At 39.2% G+C, this 21124-nt stretch overlaps 1 protein-coding gene across 1 annotated transcript; it reads left to right on the top strand.

Moving 5' to 3' along the window:
* Positions 1-6433: 6433 nt before the first annotated feature.
* LOC311003900 (photoreceptor-specific nuclear receptor-like) lies at positions 6434-18700 on the top strand. Its single transcript, XM_083995807.1, has 9 exons — positions 6434-6534; positions 12643-13409; positions 14165-14315; positions 15085-15188; positions 15305-15601; positions 16124-16302; positions 16865-17105; positions 17632-17737; positions 18283-18700. The coding sequence occupies exons 2-9, from the start codon at positions 13316-13318 to the stop codon at positions 18413-18415; spliced, it is 1305 nt and encodes a 434-aa protein (XP_083851933.1). The 5' UTR covers positions 6434-6534; positions 12643-13315; the 3' UTR covers positions 18416-18700.
* Positions 18701-21124: the final 2424 nt, after the last annotated feature.

Consider the following 21124-nt stretch of genomic DNA (forward strand, 5'->3'; position numbering starts at 1 on the left):
GGTAAGCTTAGCTTACCATGTACAGTATGACGCAATGAAGATTTCATACAGTATGTGCCAATTGTTCATACAATCAATTAAACACAGGTTTAGGTAGAGCTGGATTATCTGTCTGTACTTCAGTTTGAGAAGTTGGATATCAAAGCTTTGACTTGGCAAAGCTCTGATGTATTTTGACTTTAAAAAGTTTATAAAATAAAACCATAACTTGCCACCAAGACAAATTTGATTAATAAAATATGTTGTAGGCTATAGGATGATTCAACTTTTCTCAGCGCATGAAGGATTCGTTGTATGTCAATATCCTTAAACAGTGTATTATAAAAAGTTCTTGGAACAAGTTGATTGGCTCTGACAGGTTAGACTTGACAGTCACCAACACACCTGTAGAAAGTGAGAAGAAGACATGGGATCCTCTTGGGGAACTTGAACACACGTGTGGGCAGCAATGGACTGGTGACTGGAAGGACTCTGAACCCAAGCAGTACTTATTGGACTTGTGGATGGGCCATAACTAACAGTATTGATGTGTGAGAGTAGTTGGCACCATAACATTCTAGACCTTAGTTTGATAATGATGTATATCTTTACTGATGAGCAGTGTGGGGGGAAAAAGTGCTGGTACTCCCCTTATTCAACTGTTGCCAGGTAAATTAGGCGGTGGGCGGTTGGTACCAGCAGATCATTAAGTGATACATTCAAATACTGGAACATGATGCTGATAAAAATAAAAATAAAAAAAAACATTTAATTGAACTTTCCACAAAGAGTTTTAACAACTTGTTAAAATCCATCTATGAATAACTTATGTAGACAAATTAATATATTTTTTTGATTTTAAGTTAACCCACTTCATAGAAGGTGTCTCTGTCCTACTGAAAAGTTCTTTCTCAGTGTTTGTGCGCCCTCAAGTAGCTTGCACTGGAGGAGACTGATGAACAAGGGAACTCGAACTGGCACTAACCATTTTCTGTGGACACACACACATCAGAGACAGACATGTACAGTATGAAATATGGAGACCAGACATGCAGAAGATTGGGGAAGTATAGGCTAAGCGATGCAGTTGACAAAATCAGTCAAATAAATGACATAGGCTACTCCTGTGTATATGTTTATATTGTAACAAAACATTATTTTAGACCTTTTGGTTATAGTATAACATATTTAGGAGGACCAACAACATTGATATTATTGATGAATAAGATTGTAATATAGCCTACTTACAGAAATGCAAACAGTGTATTCTGGGGTTCGACGTCCAAATTTGCCATTTTAATGTGAATGTCAATTGACACGTTTTGGCCCCTTTGGCTTTCCATAGAAATGGGTAATGTAGTATAGACATAACCTGAGTATAACTATCACGAATCCCTAAGAGAGAATTAGAACAGGACAGGGTAGGCCTACCATGAGCTCATGAAAGGTCCCGGTACACCGTAAAAAGTCCTGGTGCACCGGAGCTATATCTAGAATTGCCGGTAGTCTATACCATTGCATACTGGCCCATGCTGTGAACTGATTAGGCCTGGTGGTGAATTGGATCAGATGATGGGTGAAGCAAATGTAAAATAATATTGCAAACATAAAACACATAATACTTTGGAAAACTGAAGAGTAGGCTACAAACACTTTTTTTTCTTTACCTGTTAACAAATCGAGGTCAGTGGTTTGACCTTGTTTTCAATGCTAAGCTAAGCTAATTGCTTCCTGGCTGTTAAAAAAAAAGTATATTCATGCTTTTATCATTTTCATGTCTTCAGGCTAACTTGAAATGACCAGTAATGGGCGTGGTGGGACTCATCATGGTGGACTGGTGGAAGGTGCTTGAAAGCTTTTGATGCAGTGACTTTTCCTGCCCATGAAAACTGTGCAGTGTCATCAGCAAACAAACCACTACAGCTCAAAGCTGTTAGCAACTGCTGGAGGACTGTGAGTGTTGGCAAATTAGTTAAACATGGTGAATAATTGGAGCAGAGAAGTAAGGAAGTCAATGTATGATGGCAAGTTTCCATTTAGGGCTTTAATGATGAATAGAAACCAGTGTCTATTGCATCTAACTGGGTCCTCTGAAAGTTTAATGTGACTCTGGCCTGGCTTTGTTTTGTCCCCTGTGGCAAGAACGTCCAACCGACCCTTTTCACACAGAATGCAATGATGAGTAGAATAGCTGTCACCCGTCATAAATCTCAGCGATAAACTCAGTCAATGAGGAAGGACAGTTTGTTCCACTGTGGCTACAGTATCTCAGGCATGTGTGAAGACATTGAGACAGGAGGTTAACGCTGTGTAACCCAAAGACTCATAACTTCAGACAGACAGCATGCTTCTTCTGCTCAGCAGTGAAACCGCCTCAGAACCGTCCTGCAGTTGAATACACTGGGTTAACTGGTGCCGATGATATTTACTCAGGCAATTGACTTGCTCACACTGATTATTATTTAGATGGCAGATGGTGAGCCGGTAGTAATCCCAGCTGCAGATTGGCCTGACCCTTTGCACTCCACCCACCTCCTCCCAAACCAAACCCCCCTACCCACCCACACCCACACACACACACACACACACCCCTCAAAACCTCAACAAACCCACTGAGCCGCGCTGCCAAAGAGCTTCTTTAAGCTGGTGAGTATGGCTGTGTCAGCAGTCAGCGGTGAGCCAGGGTGTTGGGGTGGGATGGGGTTTGGACGGGTGAAGAGCGGAGGAGGTGGGTGGTTTTAGGACCCCATTAAAGCCAAGTGGGAAGCATTGTTAACGAAAATGTATTATAAAAACATGCAGCTACTGTTCACACTCCTGACACCCACAAATATGAAGTCTTATGCTAATGAATTTATTTTTCAAGAAATAAATAAAAAAAGTAACATTTTCATCTTGAAAGCATTAGAATTAGTTTTTCCTAATAAAAAAAAAAACAATTTAAGCAAAAAAAAAGGATAAGCAATATATCTTGATTTATTGAGCTATATATATTTTTTTAAAGGAGCAGATCAAAGTTTAACCTTTACATGCCAAAAATAATGACACAAATCATGTTGCCAGATCATAAACTGATGCAAAAAAAGAAACAACATGACATGACATGACAAGTGACATGGAGTAAAATTTGTTTTAAAAGGTTTTTTTGTTACGTTTATACCACAGAATAAATATGTATCTTATCCACAGGACCATGAGATGCAGGAGAAAACTTCCACATGCTTCTCACATGCCTGATGTTTCAGGATCATTTCAATTGTCGACAAAGTTATCTATTGATGTGCTGTTTAGAAAGTACAGCGCTCCTTCAAGTACATCCTTCCATCTGTTAAAACAAAGCAGTGACTCTGTAATGTAGCTTACAGAAATGTAACAATGGTTGTTTCAGTTACCTCATTTGCTATAATCTTCTTGCTTCCTCTGCGTTTCCACAGGGGCCCTAATCTAATCTAAAGTCATCTCAGCTAATCCCCAGCAGCAGCAGAAGCAGCGGTCGAGGTAAATTAGGTCTTTGACTGATAGCCATCTGCCAGACATGTTTAATTAGTTTGTTTTACTCATAACTTACGCAAGAATGAAATTTAGATATAGGTGAGAAGTTGGAATTGAGCTAAAGTTGTATTACAGATCTTTGAAAACTCAAAAATCATCCACTGCTCACAACAAGTTAGGGATGTTTGCACCTACGGGATGTTGTCAGAGGGAAGTGTCCACTGAGCTCAGAGTGTCACAGAGTGTCATCAGCAGGTTGAACAGAGACCGAAAGAGTCACAGAAAAGCAGAGAAGTGGACGTCCTTTGGCCACATGACAACTAATTGAGACATTGACATTTTTTGTTGTGGTACCCACCACTTTTGTCAGTTTTTGTTTCAATACACTGTCCGAGATGAAGAAAAAAAGAGCAGAAGTAAGTGATATATTTGTGTTAATATAAGTCTTAAATAGTTAGTTAGAGTGTTTGGACTGAAACACGGGTCTGTCAGTCACTCTGCTCTGCTCTGAGTCGAGGAGAAAACATTTATCGTATCCTACAGTTTTTATCCAATGAGGAGAGAGAACGGCATGCAGGGCTGTGTGTGCAGCCAAGGGACGCCGTGAATGTGGCGACGTCGGGACGAGGACTGTTATGGTGCGTTCAAGGAAACTCGTAACTCCGACCTGTGAAGTTGTATCAGTTTGATCTGGTACGAGTTCACAGGTCGGAAGTTACGAGTGGCCGTTATAGTGACTTTCACGGGTAAAACAGGTCGGAAAAACACGAGTGGGTTGCCTGGAACGCTACAAAGTCGTAAGTTGTGACTTGAAGCTGTAATTTACGATTTCAAAAGCCTGCCTGGAACGCAGCATTAGCGAAAACGACCGGGTCGCTTACTTCTGCTTTAAATTCCCTACTGTCATGATATACCGGTAATATCACTGTAGCATTTTTTTTTTTTTTACATATTCCATACATTTCACCCAAAAGTTGAATATCCCTTACTTTTTGTGAGTAGTGCATATTGAATCATTACAGTACATTAGTAATTGAACAGCATCTGCAACTGCATACTGTACAGTATACAACAAAATAATTCTTCTTTATTAATATTTTACACATTGTTGAATAAGGTTTGTATAAAGAGTTGAATGGACAAGATTTCTTAACTTTTTGTGCTCGATTACCTGACACCTAATAACAGGCACTGAATGAATAGAGTCAGTGTAATAACCTGTAGCAGGACAGTGACAGTGTTCAACTGTTGACATACAGGACTGAGCTGTTACACTCTGCTAAATCTCCTGGTGTAGTAATACCTGCTAAATAACAGAATACCTGGAATTTGTAATCCTACTCTTTGATAACAGTTGACATTCAATAGGATTATTCAAATCTTCTTAAGTTGATTCACTGTTTAACTGTAGTATTGGCTTCAACTAGTCAAACATGTGAATGTACAGAAACTATTATTTTTATTAATTCACTTGCTTTAAACGTGGTCTAATGGCTGAAAATTCAAAATGAAAATGTGAATCAGCCTATTTTTTCTTTTTTCTTTTTTGGCAAAAGTATGGCCCTGAGCCACATCATAATGTGAATGAAACTACAGTGGAACAAGTTTTCTTCTCCTATGCTAGTAAAAAGAGTAATGTTGCAGACAGATAATCACAACAAAAGCTACATATAAAACAGGATAATACAAAGACAAGATGAAGAGGTGCAGTGGATGATTCAATTTATGTAGGCCCCAGATTAAACACAACACAACACTCATTTGCCAAGCAACAGTCAACACTGTTTTTTAGGAAAAATCATGACCATGTGTCATGTTAATGATAATAATAATGATGGTCATTAGTAGTAGTGGTATGTTTAATTTTGCACAAATGTTCTATATTTTACCAGATATAAAAAAAAAAAAAAAAGAAAGAAAAAAAAGAGAAAAAAAAGCAACCTAATGAGGACATGACTTCACAGTCCACTTTTCATTTTCAGTGTTTGAAGCTTGATGCTCAGTGAAGCAGACACAAGGCCTCCGCTTTAGGCAGTGTGAAGTTTTTTTTTTCTGGCTATTGTAGGCCTTAATTGCAAACTGTTAATTAAAACTCAACAGAAAACAACAAAGTGTCACTATCATGATCATAATCATCATCATCATCAGCAGCAGCAGTTGGCTGCTAAGTGTCTGTGGATCTCCTGAACAAACTGTGGGGCCCTGAGCTGCATCAAGAGGCTCAGCCGTGGTCCAATCTGACATTTATCTCTCCGGGCCGTTCTGCTGATGGCAGCACGACGTCGCTTTAGGAAGCAGCTGTTTACTGTCAGAGATCTAGGTCAGGACAGAGAGAGAGCGGGACGCGCAGCCAGCCACAGTCCGGCCAACAGTTTATGCACACACACATTCACACAAACACACACCAGCCTCCAGTGCATCTGTAAGGGCCCCAGAATTGTTTAGGGCCGAATGCGGGTTAGGGTCATTCCATAAGAAACTGAAGACAACAACCAAGTAGCAAAAACAGTAACTTTGAAATGATTAGAACTTCAGATAAACACGAACATGGGGACATAATAAAATGTAGTTTTCAAAGTGTGAACATGACGATTACATAGTAAACGTTAAGTGTGAGGCAGTTTTTCCTCTTGGCGTTTGATGCACTGCTGGTGAAATGATCGCTCAGGCTGTCGGTGGAGTCGTGGTCGGCGTTGAAGATGTTTAGAGAGGTACAAATATTATTCTGACTGATGCCAGCAAACCTACAGAGAAATGTAAAAAAAAAAAAGAAGCAATAAATATGCTCAGTATTTAATCTTGCCTTTTTAATTTGTATTCTGTGATTAAGTTCATCAGATTTATCTTCCATGTAGATACACAGAATTTTTTTTTAAATAGTCAGTGAAACTGACAGGAATCAGAAATGTAGTACAATTCAGATGATTTGTTAAAACAATGAAAATCTCCCTGTGTTCACAGACCAACGTGTATTTTCAGTCAGCTCAACGTTCACTGAGATGACTGATGTGGAAGATGAAGATCTGCTGCCAGAGCTTTCCACCTGACACACCTGACACACAGGTAAGAGGCTCAGCAGCCACAGTCAGATCCCAAAGGCAGCTTTATCACACTGTTATATAACATAGACAAACACACACACACTGATGCAAGGCTGATGTGAGGACGCAGCCACACTGCTATCGTCAGCACTGGTCAGATCAGATTTAACAGCCCCCCTCCTCCTCATCTCCACACTCCTTGAGTTTCCCTCATGATCCGTGGTAACACACTCCTCCTGTGTGTGTGCGTATGTTATTTTATCCTCTTTCATATTTGTGGCCTGCTCAGGCAGGTAAGGTTAAGGTGGTGATGTAATCGGATGTGTTGTAATGTGCGAACAACAGATGTGAAACAAAGATTCATCACAACACCTGAGGACATATGGGAGTTATGCAACATAGTAGTCAACTGAAGAAACCAATTCACAAATCAAGATTTAAAATAATCAATCAAGAAATATGCAAATTTTATGATAACTGTAAAAAAAAAAAAAAACGTATAATCAAATAACAAAATGTTAAATTCTTAAGCCATTTTCAGGACTTTTATTTTTCTTACTTTTAGACTTTTTAAAATAGTTTTCAGTCAGGATCGATCTGTCAGATTTCTGATAAATGACAAATCCGGTCAATCATAAAGTAATGATTCCACAATTAATACGTATATATTAAGACCATTAAATGTTAGTATTTTAAGCTCTAATCAGTAAATTTGATGCAAATACACATTATTAATAAGAAAAACATATTAATATGAATAGGATTTCATACATGCTGTCTAATAAACCCTCATAGAATATACTGTATGGTTGCAACATCTTGCACCAAATAAAAAAGTACCATATAGATATTTTTGAATATGTCTACAGTATGTGCACATTTTACCATGGGAATTGTATATATCAAACACATACAATAAAATAATAATAAAAAAAACTCCATGCAGTGGACTACAGTAGTAGTATAGTATTCCAATGCAACATGAAAAGAAGTGGTCCAACCAATGGTCAATAACCAAGCTGTAGACCATCATAAATTATGAATTATGCATTGATTCATGCTGAAAGACAGAAAACTGGTGTGGAGAAATGCGTTTTCATTTTTACAGATGAGCTCAGTCTATAGTCCCCTCCACTGACCTCTGTGGTTAGTGAATAGGAAGTTGATAATAAGCACATGATTTTGGACACAACCTCAGTCTAAAGACCAATTCATGTGATTCTGCTGTGACCAGTGTCTGAAACTTGTCTCTTAATGGTCACTAACCTCCGACAGACTGAAAAATAGTAGAAATCTGAGCAAAATCAGACGTAGAGCTGTTGATGGAGGTTTGTGCTGTCTCAATAGACCTGTTTTCAGACTCTCATATTAGGCATAGCAGCGACTCATTAATGTCATTACATAACACGGTTCCTCTAATCATTCTTTGAGTTCTAATATTAGGCTGCTCCCGAGCTAATCTATTTGTCTTCGCATAATCTATGGCCTGCTCGTGTAAGCAAGTCTCCACCTAAAACTTGATGGTGTCACAGTGTACTTCAGCTTATTATTATTATGTAAACTGTTTTAATGCTGCGATTGGCCCGGGACAGCAGGCTGCAGCCACTCATCTCAACGGCAGAGTCATCTTCTAAACTTAGAGAGCAGATCTGATCTGCAGCTCAACAGCTTCACACTCATGCAGCAGGTGTCACTTTTATACAGGGCACACCCGAGTACATGCATGTTTGTCTTTCTCAGGGAATGATCAAAGTAGTTTCTGTAGTAACGGTGAATAGTGCGCACACCAGGTCCTGCAAACATCAACAGACAGCAATCAAAAAGTTAAAAAGTTGTAAAATTAAAGTGCACAGGAAACTTCTTTAAATTGCTGATAATATTTTTATCCTGTTTGTTTGTTTTTCATATTGTTCATTTAGAAAAATCTAAAAGCAGTGAGATGGTCTTTGCCAGTATAAGGCTGGTAGTCAATACTGATGGTTAACAATTGATCAGTTGTTTAAGAGGAAGGCCTTTTGTTTACAATGTTAACACCCATTATCCTTCTTTAATTACTTTATAGTAATTATAACAGAGGTTAATAATTGAGGCTTTGCCAAACATAACCCTTCATGCATAGCACATATTATTTGAGTGGATAATACACATGATTTCAATAAATAATAAAGCAATAATCCCATCACTCATGAGGTCCTTCTGCTCATAAGATATTAAAAGGAAGCACCAGCATAAGTAAATTACACCTGCATAATATATGAGTCAGATACTAGTCAGTTAGTTGGTTTTGGTCTGAATCATAGACCTGGTGCTGGTGGCACAACTGCTTTAATTTTCAATGTCACTTCTGTAATACTTTACTCTTTTAACTGTAAAATAAAAAGCATTAGTTAAATGTTCAGGAAGGTTTATTTATATGGCCAAATTTCACCTTTGTCAAAATCAAAAATGTAATTCCTTGTATTAAAAATACATTCAAATTGAAATGTCATATCCACACAAGTATCAAATGTAACAGAAATGTAAAAATATCATGTAAGTTTTGAGGACATTTCTAAAATTCGCTAACAAGCAAATAAAACTGTTTCAGTCCACTGCCTTTCAGCTAAATTTGTAAATTTCCCTTAGCTAATATTAGCATTTAAAGTTGTTAACAGTGCAGAATAAACATTGGAAAATCAGCATCACACTTAATCCTTCACCAAGAGCTGTCTGCAGAGGTGGAAAGCAGACCAATCTTCACTCTATCACATCTTTACCTCTAGTTAACATGCTAAACAGCCTCGCTGGCCTGTCTTGTCTCTCTCGCAACTGCCTTCAATTTACAATCTGTGCTGCACAGAATGCATATTAAAGTTGTCTCTTAAAATGATCAGTGATGCAATATGCTATTTTATAGATTATTGGAGAATTGAAAATTATCTTGTCTTGTCAAGACTCCACCCACTCCCAGCAAGAAAGTAATTCAGCATCAGAAATTAATTCCACCTGAAAAAGAAGCTAAAAGTAAAACAGTAAACAATATATCCTCTGATTCTGATGCACCATGTGGTGTTTTTGGACTATTTATCTCCACTTTGTAGTTTTATAACAGTGAGCACATTTCCTGTTTTTCAGCAAAAGAAAAGGGGGGGGGGGGGGGGGTCAAATTATTTTCTGTCAGCCTTGATCTCAGCTTCCCTCGTACAAAATAAAAAAGGCTCCGTCAGTAATCAGCGTGTAATTGGGTGAACTGGCGCAGAGAGCCTGACCTGAGAAGACTAATTAACTGGTAAATCTTACAAAGGTCAACAGTGTGTTGGCCAAGGATGAAGAGAGTAGCCACCATATGGCTAAAGATGCCCACAAGAAGTGTGTCTTCACTGCTCTTTTAATCTTTTGAGCTAATTGTGTTTCTTTCCCCCCTCTGTCTCGTGGTGACTGCGGCTGGTGCCCAGGCAGACAAAATGTGGTCAAACTCTAATCTACTTAACTGCTTTCCACTTTGTTTTTCCAATTATGGCTGGGCCTTGTTATTGTGGATCTGAAACTTGCTGACATCAACTTTAATTTTGCTCTTCAAGCAAATTTTCTGCTTAGAGTTTAACAGAGATAAAGCGTTTAAAAAGACAGTTGTTTGAAGTTTTTTTTTGCAGATTATACCAATAATAAAATGAAATAAATTAAATAACCAATTATTCAGCATGAATTAATTGGCTCTAGTTTATGTTCCTGGTAAAATTGTGAGTTGATTAAAGGTGCAAGAATCAATATTTTTCATACTGATAATAGATCAAGTGACTACAGTATGTGTTATACTGTGATCATTCACGGTGAAGTCATGATTTGAAGGGGAACTATGCAAGTCCTGTCGCTTTTCCACTGTTTTGCTAACCGTCCTCCCGGCCATGTGCATTTGTTTTCAACAAAGTCGACGGGAAAGCAATCCATGGAGCGGTGGATAACGTTATTTATCATAAACGTGTTACAACATGTGTAGTCCTATCTCTCATAAACAAGAGATTACCGGTTAGGGGGTGCTTAGGGTTGCGGTGCTGCTGAGACGAGAACTGGGACACCAGGTCGAAGGGAATGATCTTGCAAGGTTAGTTTTCGGCCAAGAGATGTTGGGTGGAAGGCAGAGAGCCTCCGTTCTCCCTGTAACAAGTTACAAGTCATTTATTAGAATTGATAATGTATAATAATTCATAATTTAATATTATTTATTTATTAAACCATCACAAGTACTCCAAAGCTGTTAAGTTAGGGTAAAAATGAAGCACAGTTAACCTAAAGATCCTGCATATGTCCTCTTTAAAGCAGCTATAACTGATTTTTGATGTACGTTTGGTTCACAGAGCTCTACACTTCCTGCTTATTGCTAAACAGCAGACACAGAGACCAGCTGGTGAATATAGCATGGAGCACTGGGTGACAGAGATTTCCCTCAGTTGTTTTGTAGAGTGGAGAAACAGAATTTAAGGATGGATGATGGATCTATTGATAAGCAACTGCTTACTAAGTGGTGTCCTGTACAGGTGATGATGTGTTGTGTTCACAACCCAACATACTGATGTCAGACCTGACCAAAACAAAACTCTGACAAGTCAATAGGTCCCGTATAGTATAGACAGATTATTTAATTGTAAACCAGGTCTAGGTTCTAAGCCTCAGTCCACAGAGAAATGCACACAGCCTCTATTCAGAAACTGAACCTTAAGGACTTGTGTGACTGTGATGTCACAACAAAGCAGTCACCAATCACAGCCATGCCCCAAGCCCCGCCCACCTGGATCAAATCGAGACTTACAACTAGAAGTGTAAAATGTGGCACCTTTGCTTTTTACAGGATTTGTTTTAATTTAAAACTTAGACTTCAGGTGAATGGTTTCTGATCTGGTCCAAACTCAAACACCAACTGTGCAGATCCCATCAGGACTACAATTTTTTTTGTCTACTAGCTCATTGTTTTAGTTCCTTTGGACAAAAATTGTTGTTTTCAGCAAATTAGTTGAACATAAAACTAGCAACCAGCTGACAAAGACATTTAGATGTCGAACAGACAGACTGTACAGGGGTTAGTGGAGATGAAAGACAGAGTTAAAGTGAATATAACATCTGTCATGTGGCCAAAACAGTGTTTGCCAAATGATCTAGCGCAACAACATGTCAGATGTTAGTTTCAGCTTGGTCATCTGGCATAAAAACATCAATTAATACGACATGCTCATGTGTCCAATCTAAAATCACTCATTAGTGCTGTTACTGAATCACAACAAACAGCAAACAGTAACAACAAACAAAGAGTCGGTGCAGATGCCAGTGGACAGATGTCAGAGACACTGCAGCATGCGTCCCCTACAGATTTAGATTCATTCACTTGAACCACTCAACTGTGTGGAACAACAAATAATGGACAACAGGCAGAAAGTTGTTCTGGCAATAAAAACAGAGGTGCTGCCTGATGCCTGCTTCCACTTTTAGAACTGGATATTTCTTGATTTTTACAGTTGATGCTCTGTGACTTTTCTCTAAATTGATTTTTTACAATCATGCAGAGAAAGAGTTTTTTTTAATGGCTTGTTTCCTTTTGTTTTGTCGGCCGTGCTTCTTTTAATCATAGCAATAATGTGTAGTGCTTTTTTTCATTTAGCCCCAGATTGTCTGACATTTTAGTAAACAACAATTCATTTTCATTTAAATGTGATTACAAGGCTGCATGTTTCATATTCTCCCCCTGGTTCTTGGTGGCTGCTCCCCATGTAACAGCCACATGTTTGATGATCCCTGCTTCTTTCTAAAAAATGAGAAATCGTTATAAAATGAGCTAAATTAGTGACACCTAAAATATCAGCCATTCAAAACTCTATTATTCCCTCTGTGACCTGTTTCCTCAGTGGGAGGAGAGGGAGGCTGCTGATCTCTAGTTTGTCAAAAAAAAAAGAAAAGCAAAGTAGGAGTTAATAAGCAGCTCCTCTGCAAACACTGGGAGTCATTATGAATGGGAGGCAATCATACAGATCAAATATACGGCCGGGGGGAAATAGAGCTGGAATTCAGAGGCAAAAAAGATGGAAAAGGAGGGGAAATACAAATTGAAGAGGCTGGTAAATATAATAATGTGCGCCTCATGTAATCATTCCTTTAAATGCAGATACCGAAGAGGCGTGTTGACTGATGGATGCCCTCGTGGACAGAGGAGACACAGGGAGATGCAGCAGGATGGGAACTGGTCTAAAGTTACAGCTCCTCTACTGTAGAGAGCTTTAGGAGTCATCGCTGTTATTTCTTTTCTTTTTTTTCCACGTCTGCTTTTGTTTGCAGACTCGATGGAGATCCCAGTCTGAGCAGCACCAACGTTCTGGCAATGTGACTGATTGATCCAGTAGATGAACAGTAAAGATTAAGAGGATGACAAATGGGCATGCTGCTTACACAGCGCTTGGGGCTAATCCTCCCCCTCCACCCCCTGGACTCCCTTTTGAGGAGCTGCCACAGAGGAGCACCCACAGACAGTGACCGACCCCGACGACCAGAGGGACGACACGCAACCTGTTGACGTGCAACAAGTGTCAGCCCCGAGCTCATGGCAGGACCCCAGCCCATCTGCAGCTCCACACAGTAGAGGCTCAACCTGCCATCTGTCCACTGGAGACCAGCAGAGACCCCGACAGCTACACACAGCTCAACTTTTCACCGTGGTTCAAAAGGAGCTTGAACTTTCTGATCCCGGACGTTGTATCTCATTCAAGAGGACAAAAACTTTACGACAAAGTTTCTCATCTTCATTCGTGGCTGAACGAGGATACAGGATTCTCAGTGGCAAAATGATGGAGGATCACCTGTCGAAGATCCCCATGATGGCCTCCTCTTCCCCCAGTGAGTCGTCAGCCAGCGCCGGGACTGATGACAGCAGAGGAGGTAAGAGCTCCACATGCACCAGCAGCAACAGCAACAGGTGAAGCCTAAAAGATGGGAAACAAGTTTGGCCTTGAAAACAGTTACAAGGAAAAGTCGGTTATGGATATTCTTTATTTTTTTTATTTTTTTTAATGAAAAGTCTCTATTTGAGATACCAAACTTTTTTGTGCTTTTCTAAAATCATAAATAATAATAATAATAATAATAATGATTAAAAATAATGACTAACTGAAAACCATCTGTGTGGTATTGAAATCTTCAACACCACACAACTATTAAGTAAAGGATCATAAATACACACATAAACATATTTCTAATAATATCCAAGCAAAGACACGATGGCTCCAAGCTCATAAAACTGCTTTGTTTTTGAATAAATACATTCATTAAAGCAGAAATAAAAAATACATATTTATCATGGACCTGTGGGCAATAGGCTACAATCAGGATTTATCTATAAATAATGGGTTTATTTGGATTAATTTCAGTATCTCTGAATCATTTGTTTTAGTTGTTAATGTGCCTCCAGCAATTTATTTGTTCAAATTTCATAATCATCCACTAAATGAGATTTTCAGATCTAAACGTCTGTTGCAATATTGACTCGTATGCTTTGTGGGACCATGTAGCTCCATGCAGACTGAGCTGATGGTGCAGATGGCAGGCACATGTATGAAACAATACCAGGCTAAATGAATGGCACTAACTAACCGACCTGCCCTGTCTGTGTGTGTGTGACTGTGTTTGACTCACAGCCAAGAGTCCAGCGCCTGGCAAAGCCCTGAGCCCGGCTCTGGTCTGCAAAGTGTGCGGAGACACCAGCAGCGGGAAACACTACGGCATCTACGCCTGCAACGGCTGCAGCGGCTTCTTCAAACGCAGCGTGAGGAGAAGGCTCATTTACAGGCAAGAGAAAGCTCCAACTCTCCTGCTGGGCCACCATGTCTCAGCTTTTACATCTTCACACACCTAAACTCATCATGTCATGTTCCCATCCTGTAAACCTAGACAGGATATGGGGTGCACTATGGGAAATTATGATAAAACTTTTTACCAAAAGATTCTCTCAGCCTTTGACTTTACAAAATCCACAACTTTATATGATATTGTACAAGAAATGATGGCCATGTTTTCAGAACAATAGTACAAATGTTTTTTTTGTTCAAAGGCACTATTCATGATCCAAATGTAAACGAAACAAAATCTCAAGTTACTTAATGTTTTGGTTAGTTTGTGCTCATGAATGCTTTAAGATAATATGTGAATATATATAAAATACATAGTAATTACAAAATTGCTAAAATTATTTATTTATTTTACATATTTTCTAAATATGTATATGTTTGTAAATTCACAGAAATTAGATTTGTCAGTTTATCGTTACTGGAAATTTACAATTTTTTTTTTTAGTTTTTTCAATTTTGCGCAGGATTGTCTGTTTTCATTTGGATCACAGATTGTAGTGTGGATGTTACAAATTTTGGTAAAGGTTGGCATTCAGTCCTTCATTTCAGCTTTTGTTTTCATTTAAATACAGATAAGTCTGTGGTTTTTTTAATGTACAAACCTGAGTAGAAAGTGCATTTCTAATATTTGAAAACACCTTCAATCAGAAGCCAGACACAATATTTTTTTGATAGACACTCCTCTTAATAGCTTGATTGTGTGTTGACAGGTGCCAGGCCGGTACAGGCATGTGTCCAGTTGACAAAGCTCATCGCAACCAGTGTCAGGCATGTCGCCTGAAGAAGTGCCTGCAGGCGGGCATGAATAAGGACGGTGAGTGAGGAAATATAATCTCTGGTTGAGCTTGACATGTGAAACTGTGTGAAGTTAAAATCCAAACTACAGATGTACAGTATATCATGGTGTTTGTGGTTCTTCTCTTCGTGCAGCGGTGCAGAATGAGCGGCAGCCTCGCAGCACAGCTCAGGTCCGCCTGGACTCCATCGATGTGGACCCAGAGAAAGAGCACCTGGCCACCACACGGGAGCCCACCTCCTCCTCTTCCTCCTCCTCCTCCTCGTCTTCCTCCTCCAGCGGCTCTGTCATCACGTGGCCCCACATCACCTCCTCCATGTCCATCACCTCCTCCGTCGTCCCCCAGCGCTGCATCAGTCCCCAGAACAACCACCGCTTCATGGCCAGCCTCATGACGGCTGAAACCTGCGCCAAGCTGGAGCCCGAGGACGGTGAGCACTGAGACTGACTCAACGAAAACATCTCCAGCAAACATTATTGGCAACATCAGTGAAAATTAAGAGAGAAAATTAAGAGAGAATAGCCCTCTCCTCACATTATCAAGGCTCCACTCTGAATTTAACATTTTGGATGTAGCAAATGGATGGTGAACACACTGAGAAACAAACATGTTAGTATATAAACTAGAGTTCTGCAAAAATCCAAAAAATTAGACCTTTAAGGACTTGATGTGATTGACAAATTTGACACTGACCTGAAACTAGAAGCTTTGACTATTACTTTGTGAAAACATGTCCAGCCTTTTATTAGTTATAAGTCTTGAAATCGAGTGAGAAATGAGGGTAGACAGAAACGAGGTACAGCAAATAGACTTATTTGGATGAGAACCAGGGATGATGTAATTGGGGGTCCAATATCTATTGTAATTTTCACAGTTATTTTTGTACATATAAGAACATAAAATGAACTTAAGTGGGTGACCCTTGGTTCTAAACTCATCTTTTCTGACTCAGTTGATGAAAATATCGACGTAACCAGCAACGAGCCAGAGAGAGCGTCCTCGGAGTATCACATGGCTCTGTACCCGTCCAGCTCTGAAAACGTGTATGAGACGTCAGCAAGGCTGCTCTTCATGTCGGTGAAATGGGCCAAGAACCTGCCTGTGTTTTCCAACCTGCCCTTCAGAGACCAGGTGAGACATTAACTGAGGTGGTTTTACTTTACAGTAAGTTGCTAGTTGATTTTTGTCTGTTTTCCAAGAAAAACAAACAAATAAATGCAAATTTCACTTTGTTTAGATATTCAAAATTCTATAAACACACAGCAACACCATTGACCATGTGCATTCTGTAGAAGCCAAAGTAATAATCTTTGAAAATCATAATTTAGATTTTTTTTTTTTTTTTTACCAAAGTAAAAACAGTTACAAGGAAAAATCAGTTATGGATATTCTTTTTGAGTCTCTATTTGAGATACCAGACTTTTTTGTGCTTTTCTAAAATAATTAATAATTATTATTATGATTAAAAATAATAAATAACTGAAAACCATCTAGGTGGTCTAAATTACTTAGCCATAATTATTTTTAAGTTTAAAAAATATTTTATATTCATTCATCAGGCATCATGGTTTTGTGGCAGCACAGAACTTCCGTATATTCTCTCAGCAGCTCCTCTGTGAAGCTGGAAACAAAGCTGCTTTTTCCAGCTCTTGAGTTGTTTTTGTTAGATTTTCACCGTCTCCGTCTTCACCAGGTGATCCTGTTGGAGGAGGCGTGGAGCGAGCTCTTCCTTCTCTGTGCCATCCAGTGGTCTCTGCCCCTGGACAGCTGCCCGCTGCTCTCTCTGCCCGACCTCTGCCCCGGCATGCAGGGAAAGACCAGCTACACCAGTCTCGACCTGCGCCTCCTGCAGGAGGTCTTCACCCGCTTCAAGGCCATCGCCGTCGATCCAACAGAGTTCGCCTGCCTCAAGGCCATTGTTCTTTTCAAGCCAGGTGAGGAACCAAACAAGTTCAGTCCTGTTGTCTGCCCAGGACTTATATCAGCCGTACTGTATCAGTAACTCTAAACGCAATCAGGGAGATTTCCATAGAAGATCCCACAGAACACTGTAATCCCACGGGGGGAGGCCGAGCACACTCTTCTTAGAGGATCAGCCCTTTACTCCAGGAGCTTTCCTCTGGTGCCACCCTGAGGCCTAACTGTCAGATTTACACACAACATATCTCAACCTCAGTTTCAGTTTTAACTTTATTGTTCCAGAGAGAAATGTATCTAAAAAGTAAGCCACAAAACTATTTTGCTCCATTATTATTGTGTGATACTTTTTACCTTATTTTTAATTATACATTACATTATATTAGATTATTTATCTATTTATTTTATTAACACTTACATTTTTTCTGTCTGGATTGGAATGAGCTTCCATAGTTGAGCTTATATTTAGTGACTCTTTATTCTCCGCAGCATCTTCTCCTCTTTATAATATTTGGATAATTAATCTGTCTTTCTTCTCCACAGAGACTCGTGGTTTGAAAGATCCAGAACAAGTGGAGAACCTGCAGGATCAGTCTCAAGTGATGCTGGGGCAACACATCCGCTCACACTACCCCAGTCAACCAGCCAGGTATGTCCTGTCACTCTAAAATAAAAAAATAAGAAAACACCCCTTCATACTCTTTTAATTATTAAGTCAAATTGATGGTCACCTTCTGTTGAGTTGAATTCAGCCCCCTCTACTTTTGAATTTCTCCCTTTTCTAAATTTCAGCCACAAGAGGGGGCTCAATACATGCAAATAGCAATCCATAGTAGCCTACTGTTCATTATCTGTGTTATCAACATACCTATTTATCAAAGAAAACTATGTATTTTTCAGCTTGACCATGTTGAATATGAAGTAAAATACAACAAATTATTCAGTGCACCTTGTTTTTCTGATTTATTAATTGCAAAATTGAATTTAAAAAAAGGACAACTTCCTGTTTTAAATATGGAAGACTGTTAAAATTCAGACTTGCCCTCAAAGACTTGAATATCTTTCTTCTTTTACATTGAATATTTCCTTGTTGTATAAGTGATAAGATACAAACAAATTGTTTATGCATGCTGTGCTGTCTCCGTCCTGTTGCACGCAGAAGTTGATTTTTATTCTATTTTTGTGTCTGTTTAGGTTTGGGAAGCTGCTTCTCCTTCTTCCGTCTCTGCGCTTCGTGAACTCGGAGCGGATCGAGCTGCTGTTCTTCCACAGGACCATCGGAAACACTCCCATGGAGAAACTGCTGTGTGACATGTTCAAGAACTGAGCTTGTCATCCAGACACCCATGCAGTCTTCAACAAATCGAGATCACATCTCCCCGTCTGCAGGAATGACATTTGACACATACTGTACTTGCTTCATAACACATCAGAGATTCTGTGTGATGTTATTTTTTTCAGAAGCCACTTTATTATTTGTTGTCTCAACATCAGGTTTTTGTGAAAATTAAAATCATCATGCTTGCTGTTTAATTGTATCATATTTAGACTTTGATTTGTGTCTGAAGTGACTCACCATCACAGTTCCTCCTGTAGTGTTTCTCTGATTATGTTTTTTTTTTTTTGTGCAGATCTTTATTTGTTTGGGTATAGATGGACTGTATATCCCTGCTGTCATTAATGTTATGTTCATGTTGTCATGCCTCCATAAAAGGACAAATGGCTTGAAAGTGGCTCTTGATTCTGTTTTCATGACTATGACTCATAAAAGGTGATGTAGCCTCCAGGCTTTCACTGATAAAACATGAAACAGCTTCGTTGTGCATAATTTAAAAACACAAACAAGTAAAGAAAGGAAAACCTTGTGAGCTGCAGAGAAGAGGGCTCCTCCACATACACACACACACACGCACACACACTTGATTTAGTGCTGTATTAAGAGTTCATTCTGATTCATTAATAATTTGATTTCAAAACTTAATTTGTCATTAATTATTTTCCAGTAAAATTGAGAAAAACAAAACAGAACAAAAAACATACACAGATCAGTCATAACAATAAAACAAGTCACCTGTTATAATGTTAATGACTGGTCAGCACATCCTCATTGTTTACAATGATGTAATTAACAAGGAAAACACGTCCTCACAACAACAGAAAGACATGTGCGCGCACACACACACACACACACACACACACACACACACACACACACACACACACACACACACACACACACACACACACGTATACACAAGTATGATCTGTAAAGAGAGAGTCTAAGCCTTGACCATAGATAAGATAGGAAGTCCAATGTGAGTTTAATGTTTCCCTCGTGTCCAGTTGCATTGTCAGGATAATGGGCTTAGTCTGGAGAAGACCAATGCTTACTGTATGTCTTCTGTGTATTCCAATTACTGTGTAGGACTCACGTGAAGTTAACGGCCTGTTATGACTTTAAGTAAAGAAAAAAAAAGAAAGACAAAAACTTGGTCAAAGAGGCCGTGTTGTTATCTTGTTAGGAGATGGATAGTTGCAGTGCAGGATGGGGTTTTAAACAGTGCTGACATTATTCTGTTAGAACAGGCACACTTCTGTTTTTAAACAGTCATTCAATTATAGATAACATTAATAAAACTAAAATAAATAAATAAAGAAGAATTGCCAGGAAGTAAAAAAAAAAAATAAAAAAAAAAAACACTGTGTAAAAACACTGTCAGCAAAACAGATTCATAGGAAGTGAATGGCAGCATGTACAGTACAGGAATCTCCTGTGGCTGTGGAGATGATGACTGTCATCGAGAGTCAGCAGGAGGATTTCTTCATTCATGTCAAACCAAATTGTTCCTTTGTCTAAACTTAACTTCAAACAATGAATTAATGAGACTGAGAATGACATGATGTAAGTTAAGAAAACTAGTTTGCAAAATAAAGTGAAGGTCAGCCACTTCTATTGAATCCCATCCTGACAGGTGGGGAGGGCAGTATTCACCTGCTTTTTGATGTGATGAAACTCTTCAGACTCCTGGATTCATTTGTTTGTGGCCAGTGTAATGTAATTATTCTGACACTTAATGTATAAGATGCACTGACTCGTTTGCTGAGAGGAGAGTGTCTGCAGCACACCCAGCATCTCTACACTGAAACCTGAACAGGGGATGTGTTGAAGCTCTTTCAGAATAAAGTGACTTTGAAATGAGAAGTGAAAGCAAGACATTTGTGGTTGAAGTCAGAGTCGGTGCACCTCAACCAAACCAAATGTCAGTGTGATAAGAGACGTCACTCAGTATTACTTTACTTTCTGATTCAAACACATGAAAACCGTCTCACACACATCAAACGCTTCTGCCACTGACTTCGACTGAGCTGTAATTCTGGGGTTTAACAGAAACTCAGCACATCAGTGGTGGCCTTTTATTTTGAAATAGCAGCAGTTGCGCGTTGAGTGTCCCGTGCATGGCCCCTGTAGAAAATCCATGGGGTCAGATCAGCTGGCCCCTCCATGGTCTCCGTCATATGAGCGAGCTCACAGATCCAGATTAAAAACTTTGAACTGCCAAAGCAGATTCATCTGATTTCACAGCAAACTGTGTCACTTTCAGCCATGAGTAACGGGTCCAGTGGTTCAAACCAACACTTGCTTTGATCCACAAGATGAGCCTAAAAGAGCTAACTATGTACCTTTGTGCTAAAGTTGTGGGGTTTTGGGCTCAGATTAGTTACTATGCAGCAGATCGTCTGTTGTTTTCTGTCTTATCAAGTTATAGAAATAAAACATGCGTCCTGAGTGATCCAGAGCTGAAGCTTTACCTCACGTGTCAGATGAACAACATTCTGATTTTGGCCTTTTCCTAATCTCTGTTCACACAAAGGTCGCCTGTGTTTAAATGAGAGATTTTCATCTTATTATGAGATTAGTCCGTTGAGTAACAGGCGGAGGGAGGCAAACAGGTTAACGCCACGTTTCAGTGCAAAAAAAGGAAGAAAAAAATGACATTACTTAACCAGCGATCACACAGAGAGCTTTTATTTCAAC

This window comes from Trachurus trachurus (genome assembly GCF_905171665.1).
Source record: "Trachurus trachurus genome assembly, chromosome: 3".
In the NCBI taxonomy this organism is placed as follows: domain Eukaryota; kingdom Metazoa; phylum Chordata; class Actinopteri; order Carangiformes; family Carangidae; genus Trachurus; species Trachurus trachurus.

Bases quoted from the DNA above. Each gene is read 5' to 3' on its own strand.
- LOC311003900 (XM_083995807.1), top strand. From the start codon at position 13,316: ATGATGGAGGATCACCTGTCGAAGATCCCCATGATGGCCTCCTCTTCC. The intron at 13,410-14,164 runs GTAAGAGCTCCA...TTTGACTCACAG, and splicing joins GACTGATGACAGCAGAGGAG to CCAAGAGTCCAGCGCCTGGC. The intron at 17,106-17,631 runs GTGAGGAACCAA...TCTTCTCCACAG, and splicing joins CATTGTTCTTTTCAAGCCAG to AGACTCGTGGTTTGAAAGAT.